The 16,475-nt window shown below is 37.9% G+C and overlaps 1 protein-coding gene across 4 annotated transcripts in view; it reads right to left on the bottom strand.

Moving 5' to 3' along the window:
- Nucleotides 1-16,475, bottom strand: part of BTBD9 (BTB domain containing 9) — a 156,495-nt gene that overhangs the window by 28,713 nt on the left and 111,307 nt on the right. For all 4 annotated transcript variants that reach the window (XM_079969267.1, XM_079969264.1, XM_079969265.1 and 1 more), the window contains one exon: nt 15,226-15,333. In XM_079969267.1, coding sequence (XP_079825393.1) covers nt 15,226-15,333 — 108 coding nt within the window. The remainder of the gene's footprint in view (nt 1-15,225; nt 15,334-16,475) is intronic.

The following is a 16,475-nucleotide window of genomic DNA, read 5'->3' as shown; positions in this document are numbered from 1 at the left end:
GGCAGCCACAGTGGAGAATTCAGCATCCCAGAAATTAGATAAATGCTTGAGAAAGTTATCTCCCAAAGTAACAAACAGAAGCTCATGAACTGAATTTGATTCTCATATAAGAAAATAATACATTTAACTTGATTATTTGAAAACAACCAAAACTCTGAGTTCACATGGGAGGGGGTGGAATAATTGCTCTGGAAAACTGAAATAATGTAATTTGTGCTATAGCTATGGTGAGGGAGGGGAGCATTATCACAGCTGCTATAGTGACAGTGGAAGTACATCCACAAACCCTCCTATGAGAACAGCATCTGGAAAAAAACTAAAGCCACAGAAGATACATGAGTTTAAAACATGAAACATTGATACATGCAAGATATTGTCACTTACAATTTTATAATTAGGCATTATTTATAATCTTTATGATAAATAAATATGAATTAGATACTAATTGCTATACTTCATTCAAATTAAGTTAAAATAGTATTGCTGAGTTATTGTATTTATAATCATTATATTCCACTGGATCATAATTATATTCTCATTGTGGTGTATTTGATTATTAACCTGGCATGCCATGGGAGTTGAGCTGGTGACAAGGATTGGTATTTTCTATGTAAAGGTAAAGGTACCCCTGACTGTTAGGTCCAGTCGCGGACGACTCTGGGGTTGCGCACTCATCTCGCTCTACAGTGGTACCTCGGGTTACATACTCTTCAGGTTACAAACTCTGTTAACCCAGAAATATTACCTTGGGTTAAGAACTTTGCTTCAGGATGAGAACAGAAATCGTGCAGCAGCAGCGCGGCAGCAACAGGAGGCCCCATTAACTAAAGTGGTGCTTCAGGTTAAGAACAGTTTCAGGTTAAGAACGAACCTCTGGAACGAATTAAGTACTTAATCCGAGGTACCACTGTATAGGCCGAGGGAGCTGGTGTTTGTCCACACACACCTTCCAGGTCATGTGGCCAGCATGACTAAGCCATTTCTGGGTACTAATCTATAATTAATCTGATTAAGGAAATATGAAGATGAGATGACACTGGATAACTTATGGGTTTGATCAGGCTTTTAAATAAATAAACAAATAATGTAACATAAAATACTGAAATGAATCTTTCTTTTTGATGTATGTGTGGATTAATTTAATTATTGTTCTCACTGATTACAGATCAAGATGATAATATATAATCCAGATATGTGTTTTTATATATAAGCACACATACACATATATCTACATATACAGATAGATAACATATTTTTTTACAAGAGCTCCGTACGTGATCAGTCCATTTTTTTAAAAAAACAAATTTTTAGGATTTCCTAAAATTTATTTATTTATATTATATTTATATAGCAATAATTTTAGCAAATACTAGCAAATAATTCTCTATAGCAAGATTACTTTGTTTGACACACCTGTAAGGTAACAGCTTAAAAGCATATGGGAGGGTTGGGGGAGAGAAATTACCACATTTTAAGTAATATGAAAAAGGATGGATGCAAAGCTGTCTTTCAATGAACAGAAAGGCTCCACTCATTTGTAAAATACACAAATACAGTGGTGCCCCGCAAGACGAATGCCTCGCAAGACGGAAAACCTGCTAGACGAAAGGGTTTTCCGTTTTGGAGGTGCTTCGCAAAACGAATTTCCTATGGGCTTGCTTTGCAAGACGAAAATGTCTTGCGAGTTCCTGTGGGTTTTTTTCCTACCCCCCCTTTTTCTAAGCTGCTAAGCCGCTTATCAGCTGATCCGCTAAGCCGCTTAACAGCTGATCCGCTAAGCCGCTTATCAGCTGATCCGCTAAGCCCCTAAGCCGCTAATAATGCTAAGCTGCTAATGGGCTTGCTTCGCAAGACGAAAAAACCGCAAGACGAAGAGACTCGCGGAACGGATTCTTTTCGTCTTGCGAGGCACCACTGTAATACAGTGGAGGCTATTCCCTCTTCTGCCCACTGGCAATTCCCAACACTGTTCTGGAGGATTCCATAACCTCTGGAGCAGGTTTTAGGGGGCACAGGAAATTGGTGGGTGAGCTGGTGAAAACTGCCACTTCCCTTCCACTCATAAATAATGTGGCTCCAAACCATTTCCACTAAAACGAGGGAGAGGGCAGTAAGACCATTAAGTTTAGGGTATAAAATTACCTAACTGCAGCACTGGATGACAGTCAAACCATATATTTTGGAAAGCAGCCGGAATACATATATTGATCTCCCTTTTGAGCTGTTAAGAGAAAGTGGAAAATGTCGTCTAATGGGAACATAAATATACATTCTATTGATGTGACAATGAACTAATATGACTCCCTGTACTAATTAAAAATACAGAACAGAAGATCATAAATGATAATAAAGGTAACTAAAGATGCATAATCAGTGTTCTGAAGAAAATGTAATATGAACAAGCATCTCACATTGTTAGAGGTGTTATACTTACATGACTGGCTTATGCATCAATTATTAAGATAGTTGCTTAACAAAAACAAAAACCTAAAGAGAAATATTCAGTTCCCAAATGACTCCAAGTGTTAAACATGCCAACAACTGTGGCATTCCAATAAATGTTACTTCTTCTGTCTCTGACAATGAAACCAGCATAGCAAAATCTCTGCCTATATATTCTCGGAGGAGTTAGCAATTAGTCTTTCTTGGACTAATTTATTTTTAATACATTTCTATCAGATTCATGCATGGAAGCGGCTGTTTCTCTTTAAAATACTCAGAACAACATAGGGAAGTAATTTACTTAAAATGAAAGAACAAATAGGCAGCTAATAATTACAGCTGAGGTATCTGTTCACCTAGGCATTTACTATGCATTTGTGTAGCAAATAATATCATGGTCTGTGGAGATCTTGATGTTACCCTGGCCCTAGTTTTTAAAGGTTTTCAATGAGAAATGTCTGCTTAGAAACTTGAACTCTTGCTAGATACAGACAAAAATATTCAATGTCAGATTCCCGACTATCAATCAGGTACTGATTAATGTATTTTTATACAGCATCATTAAAATATATGGAACTTTAAAACATAAATAAAACAAACAAATCAATCACTGTCCCAAGGACTTACAATCTGACATTGGGGAAGATAACAGAATGAGGAAAGGGTAAGTTTAGATTTCATTGCATTTATTTATTTGATTACCCACTTTGTAAACTGACCTGCATCACATCAGTGTGATCCCAGGACATTTTCCAATGATGAACAAAATCCAATGATACATAAAATTAAAAACCAACCCTATTAATATAAGCAAACAACAGAGCATCATCATCAGAACAATAAAGCCCCAAAGTGGTTAATAATCTGATCTAGCTGGCAATGAGGGGGAAAGCAAAGACTTTCAGAAAAGGGAGGCTTGGGCAGAGAGCACTGCAGGCAAATAGATTGGGCTCCCTTTTCCTTCAGGCCTTCATGGAATCATAGAACTGTAGAGCTGGAAGGGACCTTCAAGGGCAATCCAGTCCAACCCCCTGCAATGCATGAATCCTGTCCCTCGGTGGGCTTGAACCACCAACCTTTTGGTTAACAGCCAGACACACTGATCTGTTCAGAACTTGCAATGCACCAAGCCAGAGAGAGGAAGACCACCAGCCAGGGATTGTGCTCCATCAGGGGCTTGCTTCTAAGGCAAGCAGGAAAACAGGAGCCCATGCTGGGCCACTGCACCTAGCAGTGTTTGGTTTAGTGAGTCAAAGGTTGTGTGGGTGTAACTTTAACTTTTGTCTAAGTTGTTGTGCTAATGTTTTACAGAAGAAAAACTCTTACAGAAACGCTCCCTCTTTAATTCCTGCATCTCCCATCTCCTCATAAGATATCTCTCATAATATGCACATGGATTCAAAGCTAAATGTTTACATTTTTGTAAAAAGAGGGAACCTACAATCATCAATAACGTACTTTTTTGTGTGAAGCTGCCACAAAGTTTTATGGCTCATGATTTACAACAGAAATAAAACGTGGAACTGATAGTGCATATTTATTACAACGGAAAATCCAACATAAAAGATTTAATGAAGTCTATACTGACTTCCCTGGCATTTTTTTATAAAGCTGCTCATGTAATAATAATGATGACACCATTTTAAAATGGTGTTTTGATTAATTCAGGAAAGAGAAAAAATGAACAAAATTTATACACCCAAATATCAGGACCTTTTGATGTTTTACAATTATAACCTGGACCTTTGAAACTGGGAACATCTTGGAAAAACCATGGTTTTACACAAACATAAGTACATGTATGAAATCTTAAATAAATTTAATAATGTAACCCTGGAAATAATACAGTTCATCACATTTTCTGCCACAAGAACTCAAACAAATCAATTATCTGAGCATATATGCAAATACAAATACAGTGGTACCTCGGGTTACATATGCTTCAGGTTAAGAACTTTGCTTCAGGTTACAGACTCCGCTAACCCATAAATAGTGCTTCAGGTTAAGAACTTTGCTTCAGGTTGAGAACAGAAATCGTGCTCTGGCGGCGTGGCGGCAGCAGGAGGCCCCATTAGCTAAATTGGTGCTTCAGGTTAAGAACAGTTTCAGGTTAAGAACGAACCTCTGGAACGAATTAAGTACTTAACCCGAGGTACCACTGTACAGCAGTATAAAATAGTCATCCACTTTGTGCTTCAGTTGAGTCTCAAATCCCCCCCACCTCAACTATCTAATCTCATGCAACACTTGCTCTTCACATTGTGTTTTGGGGGCTGCATGGTGTAGTTTAAACCATAGCACTATTTTGGAAGTCTAAGCTGAGGCTGCCTTCTCTCATCTAACTAAAGAAGATAGTAGTTGCTTAAGGCTGCAATACTATAGACACTTTCCTGAGAGTAAGCCATTGTGAAGAAACTGGAGCTTACTTCCATGGACAGGATTGTGTGGTAAAACTAAACTAATTGCTCAGACTAAGTAACTGGTTTCAAATTTTGCAGGTTTAGAGGGGGCAGTACCCTCCCACCCTCTGACCAGTTTCCATGTCTGTGGTCTGCTGAGAATGACATCGTGCATGTCAAGTCAGAACAGTGAGAGAACTGTTATGGCAGCTCTCCTTCAGAGGCTCAATGATGCTCATGTCAAGTTATCTTCTGAAAGTGATCTGTTTTAATATACCATGTATTACAGTATTTTGATGCCATTACCCTATTAGAGGCAGATGGGGCGCGTCAACCTGGGAAGGTAGCTGATCTTGGAGAAAGCAAACTCTGATCCTAAACCTCTGCTGCCTTGTGGGATCTCTTCATGAGAAGAAAAGGCTAAGGCAGTGTTTTTTTCCCCAAAGAGGGCCAAATTTGATGAAGTGAAGGGCCATGAGGGCCGACCAAAGGGACAACTTTGGTTGTCTTTTTAGGATTTTAACCCAGGAAATAAACTGCCACAGGAGCCAGATTAAACCGACCGGTAGACCGGATTAGGCCCCTAAAATGGACTTTGGACATGCCTGGGATAAGGAGTAAACCCTACACAAATCCAGAGTGGAATCCCTAAGAAAGCTGGACGGCACCTTATATGCCTCCTTCCAGCCAAGATGGCGCCAAACATATTGCTCTGCTTTCCTTTGAACCACATCAGCGAGGCCAAGAGCAGAGTCTGGTCGTCTGGGCAGACCAGGACCTCTATATACACACCCCAGGGAGGTCACTTCACTTCTGGAAGTGCACTCAATTGTCTCTTGAGACAGACAAATGCTGCCGCCAACAACAACACTATTGGCCTTTGAGGATAAGCCAGGTAGAAGTATAAATACTGAACCATGTTTTTTTTTAGTCTTTCGTTAACTTGTTGCTCATTTCTCCTCATGCAGCCAGCAAAAAAAAAATTAAAAAAAAATATTAGGGAGAGTTCTTCCTCGTTTATCTGCAACTAGGGTAAGTAACACAAGATTGTTATAAATCTAGCCCAAGTGATCTCCACTACAATTAAAACAAAAGATATAGTTGCCACAAAATGAGCTGACAGCATTTTAGATGGACCTACCCCACCCATTTAATCAGTCTCCTTTGTTGTTTTGCCAGGCTACATGTTATTTATCAATACTTTCTTTTACATTCCCTTGGGGTGCTATTCCATAGCCTGGCCATAAAAACTTCACAGTGAGAGCAACTGCCCCTCCATTACTGTTGGTAGCATCTAATTGATATGTCAAACCACTAAGGAATGCAGTAAATTGTAGCACCGCCTCCAAACGGAAAATAAACAAGTCAAAAGATAAACAAGCACCTGAATTTTGCAAAATGTGTAACACAGTAGTTTGTTAACGATTCATACCCAAGCACTGGTTAACCTAAACTTAGGAAAGATGACAACTCAGTTTATGATACAATTTTCATCAAGACTGAACGGCACAAATGGTGACCCAAGCAAGCATTCTTGGGACTGCACCAGAGCCCTGAACATTTCTTCCCATAACTTCATACAACCTTAGTTTAACATCTTTTTTATGCCCACACAGGTATGTCTGGTGGCATGTCACATATGTTTGGGTTAAATATATGAACACGACACCTTATGTTCACCAAATCTATGTGCTTATGTGCTGACATAACAAATCTTGGGGCTACTGCAGCTACTAAAAAGCTTTTGGTCCCTAAATAAACCTCCCTTCTCTTACACAACTATCCCTTACCCCCCTTTCCAAGGGGCACAAATGATTGTCACCTTGCTCATTCTATCCCCTCAGCAACCCTGTGAAGACAGTGTGAGGCACCAAAATTACACATAGTGAATACTAACTAGTTTGGAGAATTCAAAATGGTTTTGAAATTGGCTCAAACTGTGTTAATCATGGAAAACAGAAAGTGTGGATATAATTATTTGAAGGCATTCCTGTTTGTCCAGGCCTTTGATGGCTTATAGATAACACTGAAATTAGTAAATGTGAGAGTATCTGCTTTTAGATGTTTCCAGATGTTCTAAATGTTTTAGATATATTTAAATCATCTAAAAACCATTTAAAACTGTTTCATTTTCATTTTATTTTAAACTGTATTGTTTTACCATTGAAAGGGAAATACATACATGGGAGGGCACAGAATGTAGGGGGCGAATGTGCAGTCCTTACACAGATGTGTCCTCTAGACTACAACTTCCATCAGCCCCAGCCAGCATTGGCACTAAGCTGAGGAAGGAAGGCCTAACAGATGCGAATGCGAAAGCACTTTGAGGATGGCACCACCCCCCGACGTAGAAACTTTTTCCCATTTTTGAAGAGGCTGTAGTTCGAATATACAATTTTCTGAACCGCAATAAAAAGGATATACATTGAACTGGAAGGCTATGGATAAAGGGGAAAAAATGATTTAGAGTCCAAGGTATGAGAAAAGATTAAAAACTAAATAGTGCCTTCAATTTGTTAAGCTGGTGGGAGGAACAAGATGAATGTCCATAAGTTCAATATTTCAAGAGTGTGAATTCAAAAGGGAAGAGGGACCGCTGGAGATGCAAAGGAAAATAGTGAACTGCAATAAGGTGAAGGGGGGAAATCTACTAATGACAGCTATCTTTTAAATTATGGAATAGTTTCCCACGGGAAGTAGTGAAAGCCATATCGTCTGAGACATATGAAACTGGACTGACAATAAAACTCTAGAAAATATACTGTAAGGAATAATCTCAGAATAAACCCACAGGGAAAAGTTGAAGACCTAATAATTCTTTACTTCTATGATTTCTATGATTCATGTATTTAATTTGTCCTGGTAAAACCTACCTAGAATGAATCAATAGTTTAATATTGTGTAAGTTTTACTACATTTTGCCAGACAGGTGGATGGTGGTAGGAAAGCCGCGAAAATTACACAACAGCAGTTAGTAAAACAGAGTGCAAATAATGTCCTAATTAGAACAAATACTGTTTAATGAAATGCAAGGCCTTGCCTCAAAGATTTCAGAGCTTTCATTTGATATTGAGGACAGACTTTGAATGAAAAATCTACCTAGCATTTGCTCTTTGGACAGCTTCGGCTAAAAATGATGTTAAATAAAATGTAACCATTACCATAACATTTAACATCCAACATTCACATTTGAACACCGCCTCCAATAAACTGAAAGGTAGCCCTACTGGATTGTTAATATGTGGAGCTGATTTTTGAGAAAAGAAGATACACTCTTTGGAACAAAGTCCTAATAGATGCTGATGAAATTCAAAGATGTATAATTAAAGATGCCCTACTCATATTATGCTACTTCTGTCAAATTCCATACAGAAGTTCTTCCACAGTCAGATAAATGAATTATGTCTCTACTCTAACTTCCAGGTACTATTCTGGCTGGCTGGCTCATTTTGCTTTACGAAAGGGGGTCAGGGTTTTTTCCATGCTGACATTGGGATAAAAGGTTTCAGCTTTTGAAATTATGGGGATGATACCTAACTTTGAAGGTAATTGTTATTCTGAAAAATTGGGTCATTTCAGATTTAATGCACATAAATGAATCCCATTGTTCATGCATTTCCTTGCATGCTCTGTATGATGATAATTGGTTTAGAGAATGGTTTAGAGAAACCATTGTATGGACTAGACCAGTTCCTGAAGAATATGGTTACTAAGTATGATGGTTATGCATTTCATTCAGCGTAAGAGGCACTATGCTGGAGGACATGATTGGGAGAGTGCTATTGTGCTTACGTTCTGCTTCCAGTCAACCACCGTGAGAGTAGAATGCTTGAATAGATGGGCCTTTGGTCTGATTCATCAAGGGTCGTCTTGTTTTCCTGGTTGCTGCTACATCTGAACTGTCAAACTTTGACTGCATATGTCCTATATAAACCAGGAGCATGCAAGCAAACGATTCATTCATGGGCTTGGCCTTTCACCCTCAACTGACTGCATGGGATCAGAGCATATGAGCATCAGAGCATATCAATCAATTAAATGGATATAGCTTTTGATTGTAAAAAAGCACAGGTATGTTGTAGTAGAATGAAATGAAGGTGAGTTGAACGTTAAGGAAATTGAAGAACTACGAATGCAGATCTTCTCTGTAGTGAACTGTTCCCCAAAAAAGTGTCTTCCTCTTCACTTCTAAGAACAGAAAATGCCCTTTGGGAGTATATGGTTTAACTGAGTGTTTTTATAATGTAGGAAGAGAGAATTTAAGTGTGCCTGTCCCTTGAGCCTGGAAGATGGATGATTTGCTGTACTTGAATTTATTTTATGCACATTTCTCTAATTTTCTACCACTGAGGAAGACTAGCAAGCTGAAATGCATCCAGCAATTGAGGCTTTGATGAGAGAGTTCTACAGTGACAATTCTGCTTACCGGTACATGTTAAAATAATAAATGTGTAGCTTGCCATTTCTGCATCAGTAGAGTTCTGAGTTGACAGCCTTAATATATCTTGGTCTGACATATAACAATTTACAACATTGTATTTTATATGTATTTAACTTTTTAAAGAATATTTTTAAGGGTGTATTTTGATTTTTAAAAAGACACACACATTCTCTACATTTTATGTTCTGTGTATAGCGCATGGTTTTTGTTGTTGTTAAGAACTTATTTACCTGGTATTGGCAAAAATATTTAGAACATTTAAGTGATGACACATGCATTTTCCACTCATTTTTTGCTCAGAACTATGTAGTAGTCTGTGCAGTCTATGGCAATAATACAATCTCAGGTAACTGTTAGAATATTTTTATATATATAAGCTGGCAAAAATAAACTGATTACAGTAAAATATATTTTTTATTACCTTTGGATTCTTAATGTATTGAGATGTTCAAATATCATGGATGGTGCTGATGAGAAAGTTGATCGAGAATATAACGTACTTACTTCTGATTAGCAAGTTTGTTTTAAAAGTTTGGGTATTTATTATGCATTTTTGAAAAGCCATAAAATAAATAAAGCGTACTTACTCATGATTGAGGAAAACAGAAATTGGTCTTTGGAAAGTCTCAAAATATGGATTTAAAATTCCTGACCATTTGAACAATGTATTCAGATTCCTTATTATTGGTCTAATTTATTCCCTACCTTTATGAAAATTGCTCATCTCTGTGAAATGTTAAACAGGCAAGTAAAACCAAAAGCTTCACTTAGCTCAACCAATAATAATAATAATTCTTTATGTTTGCAGAGATGAGCAATTTCCCATGAAACCAGCTCCAGGGCTGCGCCTATTTGCATGGAGCCATGAAAGATTATTTTATTTTTTTATAATGACATATTTGAAGTGAGACCAAAAAACCTCAATTCCCTCCAAGTATATATCTTAATATACTTTAATAAACTATATGCCTTTACATTGTAGAAAACTCCCTAAAATATGTCATTTCTTTTATAGTTTTACAGACTTGGTTGAACATCCATTGTCCTAATGGTCTTGCATCTCTTTACTCGATTTCTATGTATGTAGGAATTGATGCCTCTAAGTTATGCATGTTAATAATTTACTCCTAGTGAAGGAAGTTGTATGAAATTAGATTCTCATGCAACCTTAACAATGACAGTTGCTTTTAAAATGCCTATAAAAGTTGAGGAAAGGTACTATAGTCAGACATACTAAATACAGGTATTACACCACTCAGAAAAACATTTTAACATTTGGGACCTCACTATGGGTATTCAGGTTCACAAACCCTATAATTTACATTGGTTAACATTTATAAATATCAAAAGAACAAACAGAAGATAAAAGGTTTTCAAAGAGATCACCTAATGTTGCAAATGTAAAGTGTCAATTACTCCTCTAGATGGATGTTTCAACTACAGTTTGTGGGATCTTTTAATTTTCTACAGGTGACATTTAGTAGCAAGAAGTACCACAAAACTAAATAATAAAAAGCAATTTGGTTGACTTTTGAAGCAAAGCTGTCTGTTTTTTTTTTTAAAGAGTACAAATGCTAACCTTTCACAAGTGTAACTATGCATTTAATTGGGCACCCACATTTAGTCAAAAGATCTGCTTGCTTAATTATGATTTATTGAAGGAGCTTTCATTGTAATGGTCATCACTTATAAACAGAATTACTGGAGGGGGACAAATGAACATGAAAACCATGCATTGTGCTGATATTTAAAATAAAATTAAATGAGAAAAATCAGCTTCACTAAAAAGACATCAATTCCAGAGATCTAAGACAGGGTTGCTTTTCTTACATAGATGTAAAAAGATTAGGAACCTGCTAGTAACTGTAGCTTTAAAGTGTGCACACACGGCAATATATATCTCCTTCCATTTTCACATGTAATATGCAATATGTACATGGGTTTTCTACATCTAATGAATACCCACATCAGAAGATCAATCCCTTATCCCAGCTACTTCTTGGGCATGAGAATCTATGGATGCAAGCAAACCTTTCACATTCACAAAGGAAAACACATGCACTTCAATGGGGTTTAATCCAATATAAGTACAGACACAGGTGTGAATGTATGTCTCAGCAAACCCAACTCTTTCTTGAGAAAACACTTCATTTGGTGTTCAATTTTCCCTTTGTTTTCTTAAAAACTCATACAACATGTATCATTGGCGATGAATGCTTTGGCAAGAATTGGCTGGGCTGCCTTAATGTGCAGATGCCCATTGACAGAGCTGCTCTGATCCTAAACAGGAGCTGGGCAGTAGATAGGCCCAAGAAAATAGGGCGGGGGGGGGGGGAGATCACAGGAGTAAAAAAGCTATAGAATGGAATCTAAGAGGGGAGAGAATAGATAGAAAACTACATATGGCCAGGAACTGTGAAGGCAAATAATGTTCAGGTTTATGTATTGATTTGAAATAACCAGTTACATATTTCATTCTAATTATTTTTCAAGACATTTTTCTTTCCACTATAGGAATAGAGCTAACTGTGAACCTCTACGGTTCTCACTAATAGTCCAGCACTCACTATAAGAAAGTTAATTGAAAAGAATTCTCCCTGTAGTTATGAGGAAAAATGCACCTCTCCCAGAACACTGATTTAAGGCTGGTATTTGATGCGAAGACACACTTTTAGTGCATGATATTTGGGCCTGTCAACTCTCTTTTCTCTGTAGAATATCAAGATTAATAATCCTATAGCACAGAAGGCAAATCATGTTTTGAAATTAAATCCATTCTATGTCTTTTTGTCTCTCTCCACACATGCACACACACACACACACAACAGCAAGTCTTCTTTGAAATTCTCAAATAAAAATGTGAAATGTAACTATACATATAGTCTCAGAACAGTCACAGGTAGCAGCCTCTCTGTGAACCAAGAAGTCTTCTATGTAAAAAACACACAAACCAACTTCTTTTAATATACAGAAAAGCTTCACATCCCTAAGGGCCATTGGGCATCTGTACAAACACAGCAAATTTCCATAAATATGACAAAAGTACAAAGAATGTCACACACAGAAATACATCTCCTACAGTCTAGGATAAGCCAACTTTAAAAGTATAGCCCATTTTCTCTTTCTCCAGTATCAGTACTTGATAGGCCAGATTATTATATTACTTTGTTATAATTTATTCAATTTATTAGCTGCCTTACAGAGTGGACTCAAGGTGACCTACATCCAAGTTTTTTTGAAAAATGAAAAAACGCACATAGAGTCCTCAACAAGAAACATCACACCACTGTCGACAAATAATGGAAAAATCATCACCAACAAGCAAGTCAATTATCAAATGCTCAGCTGACATAATAGTGAGTCATCATATACCACCAAACGCCTGGAATCAAAGGAAGGTTTCAAAAGATAAACAGAAAAAGTAAGCTTAGCCAGGGGCGGGGGAGACAAGAGAACAAAACATGTTTCTGAGCGTTCTCTGTCTGGATGCCCATGTGTGTTTTCTCTCCCTTTCTAAATTTTTGCATGTTTTGGTTTTCCCTCTTTGAGCCTGTGACTGTTTCTCTCACTCTGAGGCCGTCTGTGTTTATGTATTCTTTGGGTCTGGGAGAGAGAGAGGAAGAGAGCAGGAACAAATGCACGCAGAGAGCACGTCCATTGTTTCTGGCAGGGCACACCTCCAGCGGCAGCCATTTTGTGAGAACCCGTCTTCTCACTCCAGCCATTTCGTGGTGCTGCTCACAACACAGTTTGAAAATTTCAAGTGTCCCCGCAGACCCAAAAAGGTTGGGGATTCTTGCTCCAGGAACTCATATGCCGATCAGTGGACCACTGGACTTGATTGATCATATGTAGCCAAATCCCGTAAGACAACAGAGCAGCTCAGTATGCAATTAACAGTATGCGTTTCATAGCAGAACAAACAAAAAACTTCAAAGACTAACCTTTAAACTGACAGTAATGTTTCCTGATTGTTCATAGTGTCTTAGGCAGATGCTCATTTAAAGAATTAATCATAGCAGCAATCTGAGCCCTACTAACTCCAATTTTTTTTAGCCTTTAATCCAAGTTCTAGACTCTTCATCCGCAAAATCTTTTAACAAGCATACATGTCTATTGTTCAAGCTTAACAAACCAAAGCAAACTTATCAGAAATATTTGCCCTTTAGACAGAACAGAACATGAATCGATTTCATTACTGTCATACTGCGTGGAAAACAACAGAAGTTAGCCAGAAAGCAGGGTTTTGTAAAGCCTATATGAAGCATTTAAAATGACAATTATACAATCACTGTGCATTAATTGGCTTCCATTTAAGGAGGACAGAAAGCTTTCCTGTGAAGATAATAAACATACCATCATTTCCATTGCCAGCCTTTTGAGACTGAGTAAAAAGAGGAGTTTAGAAATAGCCTGTCACTTCAGGCTTTGAGTACTAAATTATTAATTTACACAAAATACTACATTAAAATACCATTAAATCGACCAAAGGCAGCAGAAGCAGACTTGAAAAGAAGTTTTCACACTTGGTTAGACTATCAAATGCAGTCTATGACATGTAAACTGAATTCCATTTACTTTTACTCCCTCCCTCTCTGCATTATTTTCTTTGCCACTCTCACTTGATCAGAGAGGCTTGTTAAAGTTTGTGTTTGCTACCTTCAGTCTGTCTTATTTTTCCTGCTGTGAACTAGCTAGTTGGGACTTTGCAATCATTCTTCATGCTATAAATTCATGACATGAACAAGGGATTAGATCTTCAATGCAAGATTAGGCACACAGGAATTGGCAAGGAAAGAGACTGCCATTATCCAAGCACATATGAAACAGCAACAGAAGCACTACAAAACATCAGCAGAAGCAGACTGCTTTTGCTCAAATAATTCACTTTTCAAGTTGGAGTCACTAGAAGAATCTTCTTTTTAAGCTAGGATTCCATGCTTCTTTATGTAACAAATGTCAAAATTAATTCTGAATTGGCCTATCAAAGTGGTTCCCTCAATTTATGAGATATTAAAGCAGTATATTAATATCCTTTTGGGGTAAATTAGGTTGGGCGGGGAGACCAACTGTAACAGACCAATTCCACAGCTGCAGAAATACGGTTGTTTCATGGTATTGGTGTTTTGGCTCTGATTGGTTTTATTGTTGTTTCACTGTGAATACTGCACTGTAATTTGCCCTGGGACCCTTAAAAATGAAGGGTGGAATAGAAATACAGCAAATAAAGAAATAAAATACTGTTTTGTTTCTCCAGCTCTTCCTGTCACAGTTAAAGCAATCTCCTAACCATGGAAAGTGGTGTAAAACTGCTGGGCACTGCAAAGTGAAATTCCTACCCAGTCTCTTATCATCAGTAATGTTTCATATACTGTTACATGCCACCCCAATCTCCAAGCGGAGCAAGATTCCAGGGATTGCAGGAGCTTAGCCAGGGTTCAGTTTCCTTAGAATGAGGGGCAGCAGAGACTGTGGTGTCTTTAGGATAAATGGTTTATGCACACATAGACACAATCTGAGTGTAAAATGGAGCTGTTCACAGCTTTAACACCTTGAAAGCTCTCGATTCTACATTAGTCACAGCATGTCTCTGGTTCTTAGCTTCTCAGTCTGTAGCCAGCTTCCAGCCAGATGATGAAGGCCTACCCATTAGCTTGTGGTGACAGTTCGGGCCAACAATCTTAACTGTTCGGGCCAACAATCACTGCCTAGACAAAAGGACTAATGACTGTACTTAGGTGGCAAGCAAAGGAACTTTTCCAGCTAGTTCAACAACAGAATCCTCTATTCAATTTTAACCTGGCTGGAGCCATTTGATTTTAATCCTTCCTGGATCCTCCCTGCAAACTCTGCCCTCCTTTTTGTTTTGGGTGGTTAGTCATGTACAAGCATTCTATTAGATTTGAAAGGGATGAGGTACAAATAGAAGAAAATTAAACTCACTTGCAGGAAACCTTTGTTCTGTCAGCCACCATAGTCCACTGCTGCTGGTTAGTGGAAACTTCAATGTAATAGCTGTAGCTTCTGTCGTCACAATCCCAGAGAAGTAACCTGTATGAGCAGAAACAGTAAGAATTCAGTGATCACAAACCCACCAACCAACCAACCATGGAATACATAATTTATTTCTACAATCTTTCCTGCTACCCTATGTTAACTGCTTGTCTTGGAATGTGTCTCTAATAATCAGCAGTTTGAATTCTGTATTTGTATTTTAACCTTAGTTAAAAGGGGGACATTTTGGCCATAAGTAGGCATAAAAGTAAACTATACTATAATTCCAGATCCTTACTTCCTGAAAATTCTTCTTTATCAACTATTTCTTTGTTATTTTTATCTGGGTTTAAAACAGCCTTATCCAGCCTGGTGGCTCCATATATTTTGAGCTATAACTCCTAACAGTCCCAGTGCTGGCTGGGGTGATGAGTTACAGTCCAAAAACATCTGGAGGACACCATTTTGAAGAAGCCTGCTTTAAAGCAGGTAGGAGCAGAATTCTGGGAATACATATTTTTCTGGCATGCCTGATAATTTGGCTTTCAATAATTATCCCACTTTAAACTTTCTAAGCAATCTATAATATCTTGTCAATTAGAGCATTTATTTGCAATTCATCTAAATTATTCTTAATTTATGTAAAAATCAATCCATGTGGAAAACTGGTTCAGTCGGCAAGTGTGAATATGATTGCATTGCCAAACTGAAGGTCAGCCTCTGTTTCACAGGCCAACAAAAACTGTACTTATTTATCTATTTTGGTATTTTTATACCACCTTTCAGGGCCAAAGGCAGTATCAAGGTAGTTCAGAGTCAAAATCATAAAAACAAAAGATAAGACAATTAAAGTATACAACACAGAGGACAGGGAGGAAGAAGCAGGAACAGTTAAAGTCCAATTAAAAGCAACTTCAAATAGCAATGTATTTAAGGGCTGTTTGAACACAATTAGGAAAGGTGCCTGGGACACATCCCATGGGAGGGTGTTACAATGTGATGTAGCCACTACTGAAAGGTTCTGTGGTTGCTAACCAGATGATTCTTAATTGTGGGCCTGTGAGAAGGGTCTCTGTGGCCGAAGTCAAGGCCTGGACAGATCTGGGTACGTTTTCTTCAGATAGCAAGGCCCCAAACCAGTGAATGCATGAAAGGCAGCAGTCCAGAAATACACTGGTAATCAACACAGCTAGTTACAG

The sequence above is a fragment of the Podarcis cretensis genome, assembly GCF_951804945.1.
Source record: "Podarcis cretensis genome assembly, chromosome: 3".
Taxonomy (NCBI): domain Eukaryota; kingdom Metazoa; phylum Chordata; class Lepidosauria; order Squamata; family Lacertidae; genus Podarcis; species Podarcis cretensis.
Note: the sequence above shows the minus strand (reverse complement) of the source record. Positions and strands in the feature narration are given on the sequence as shown.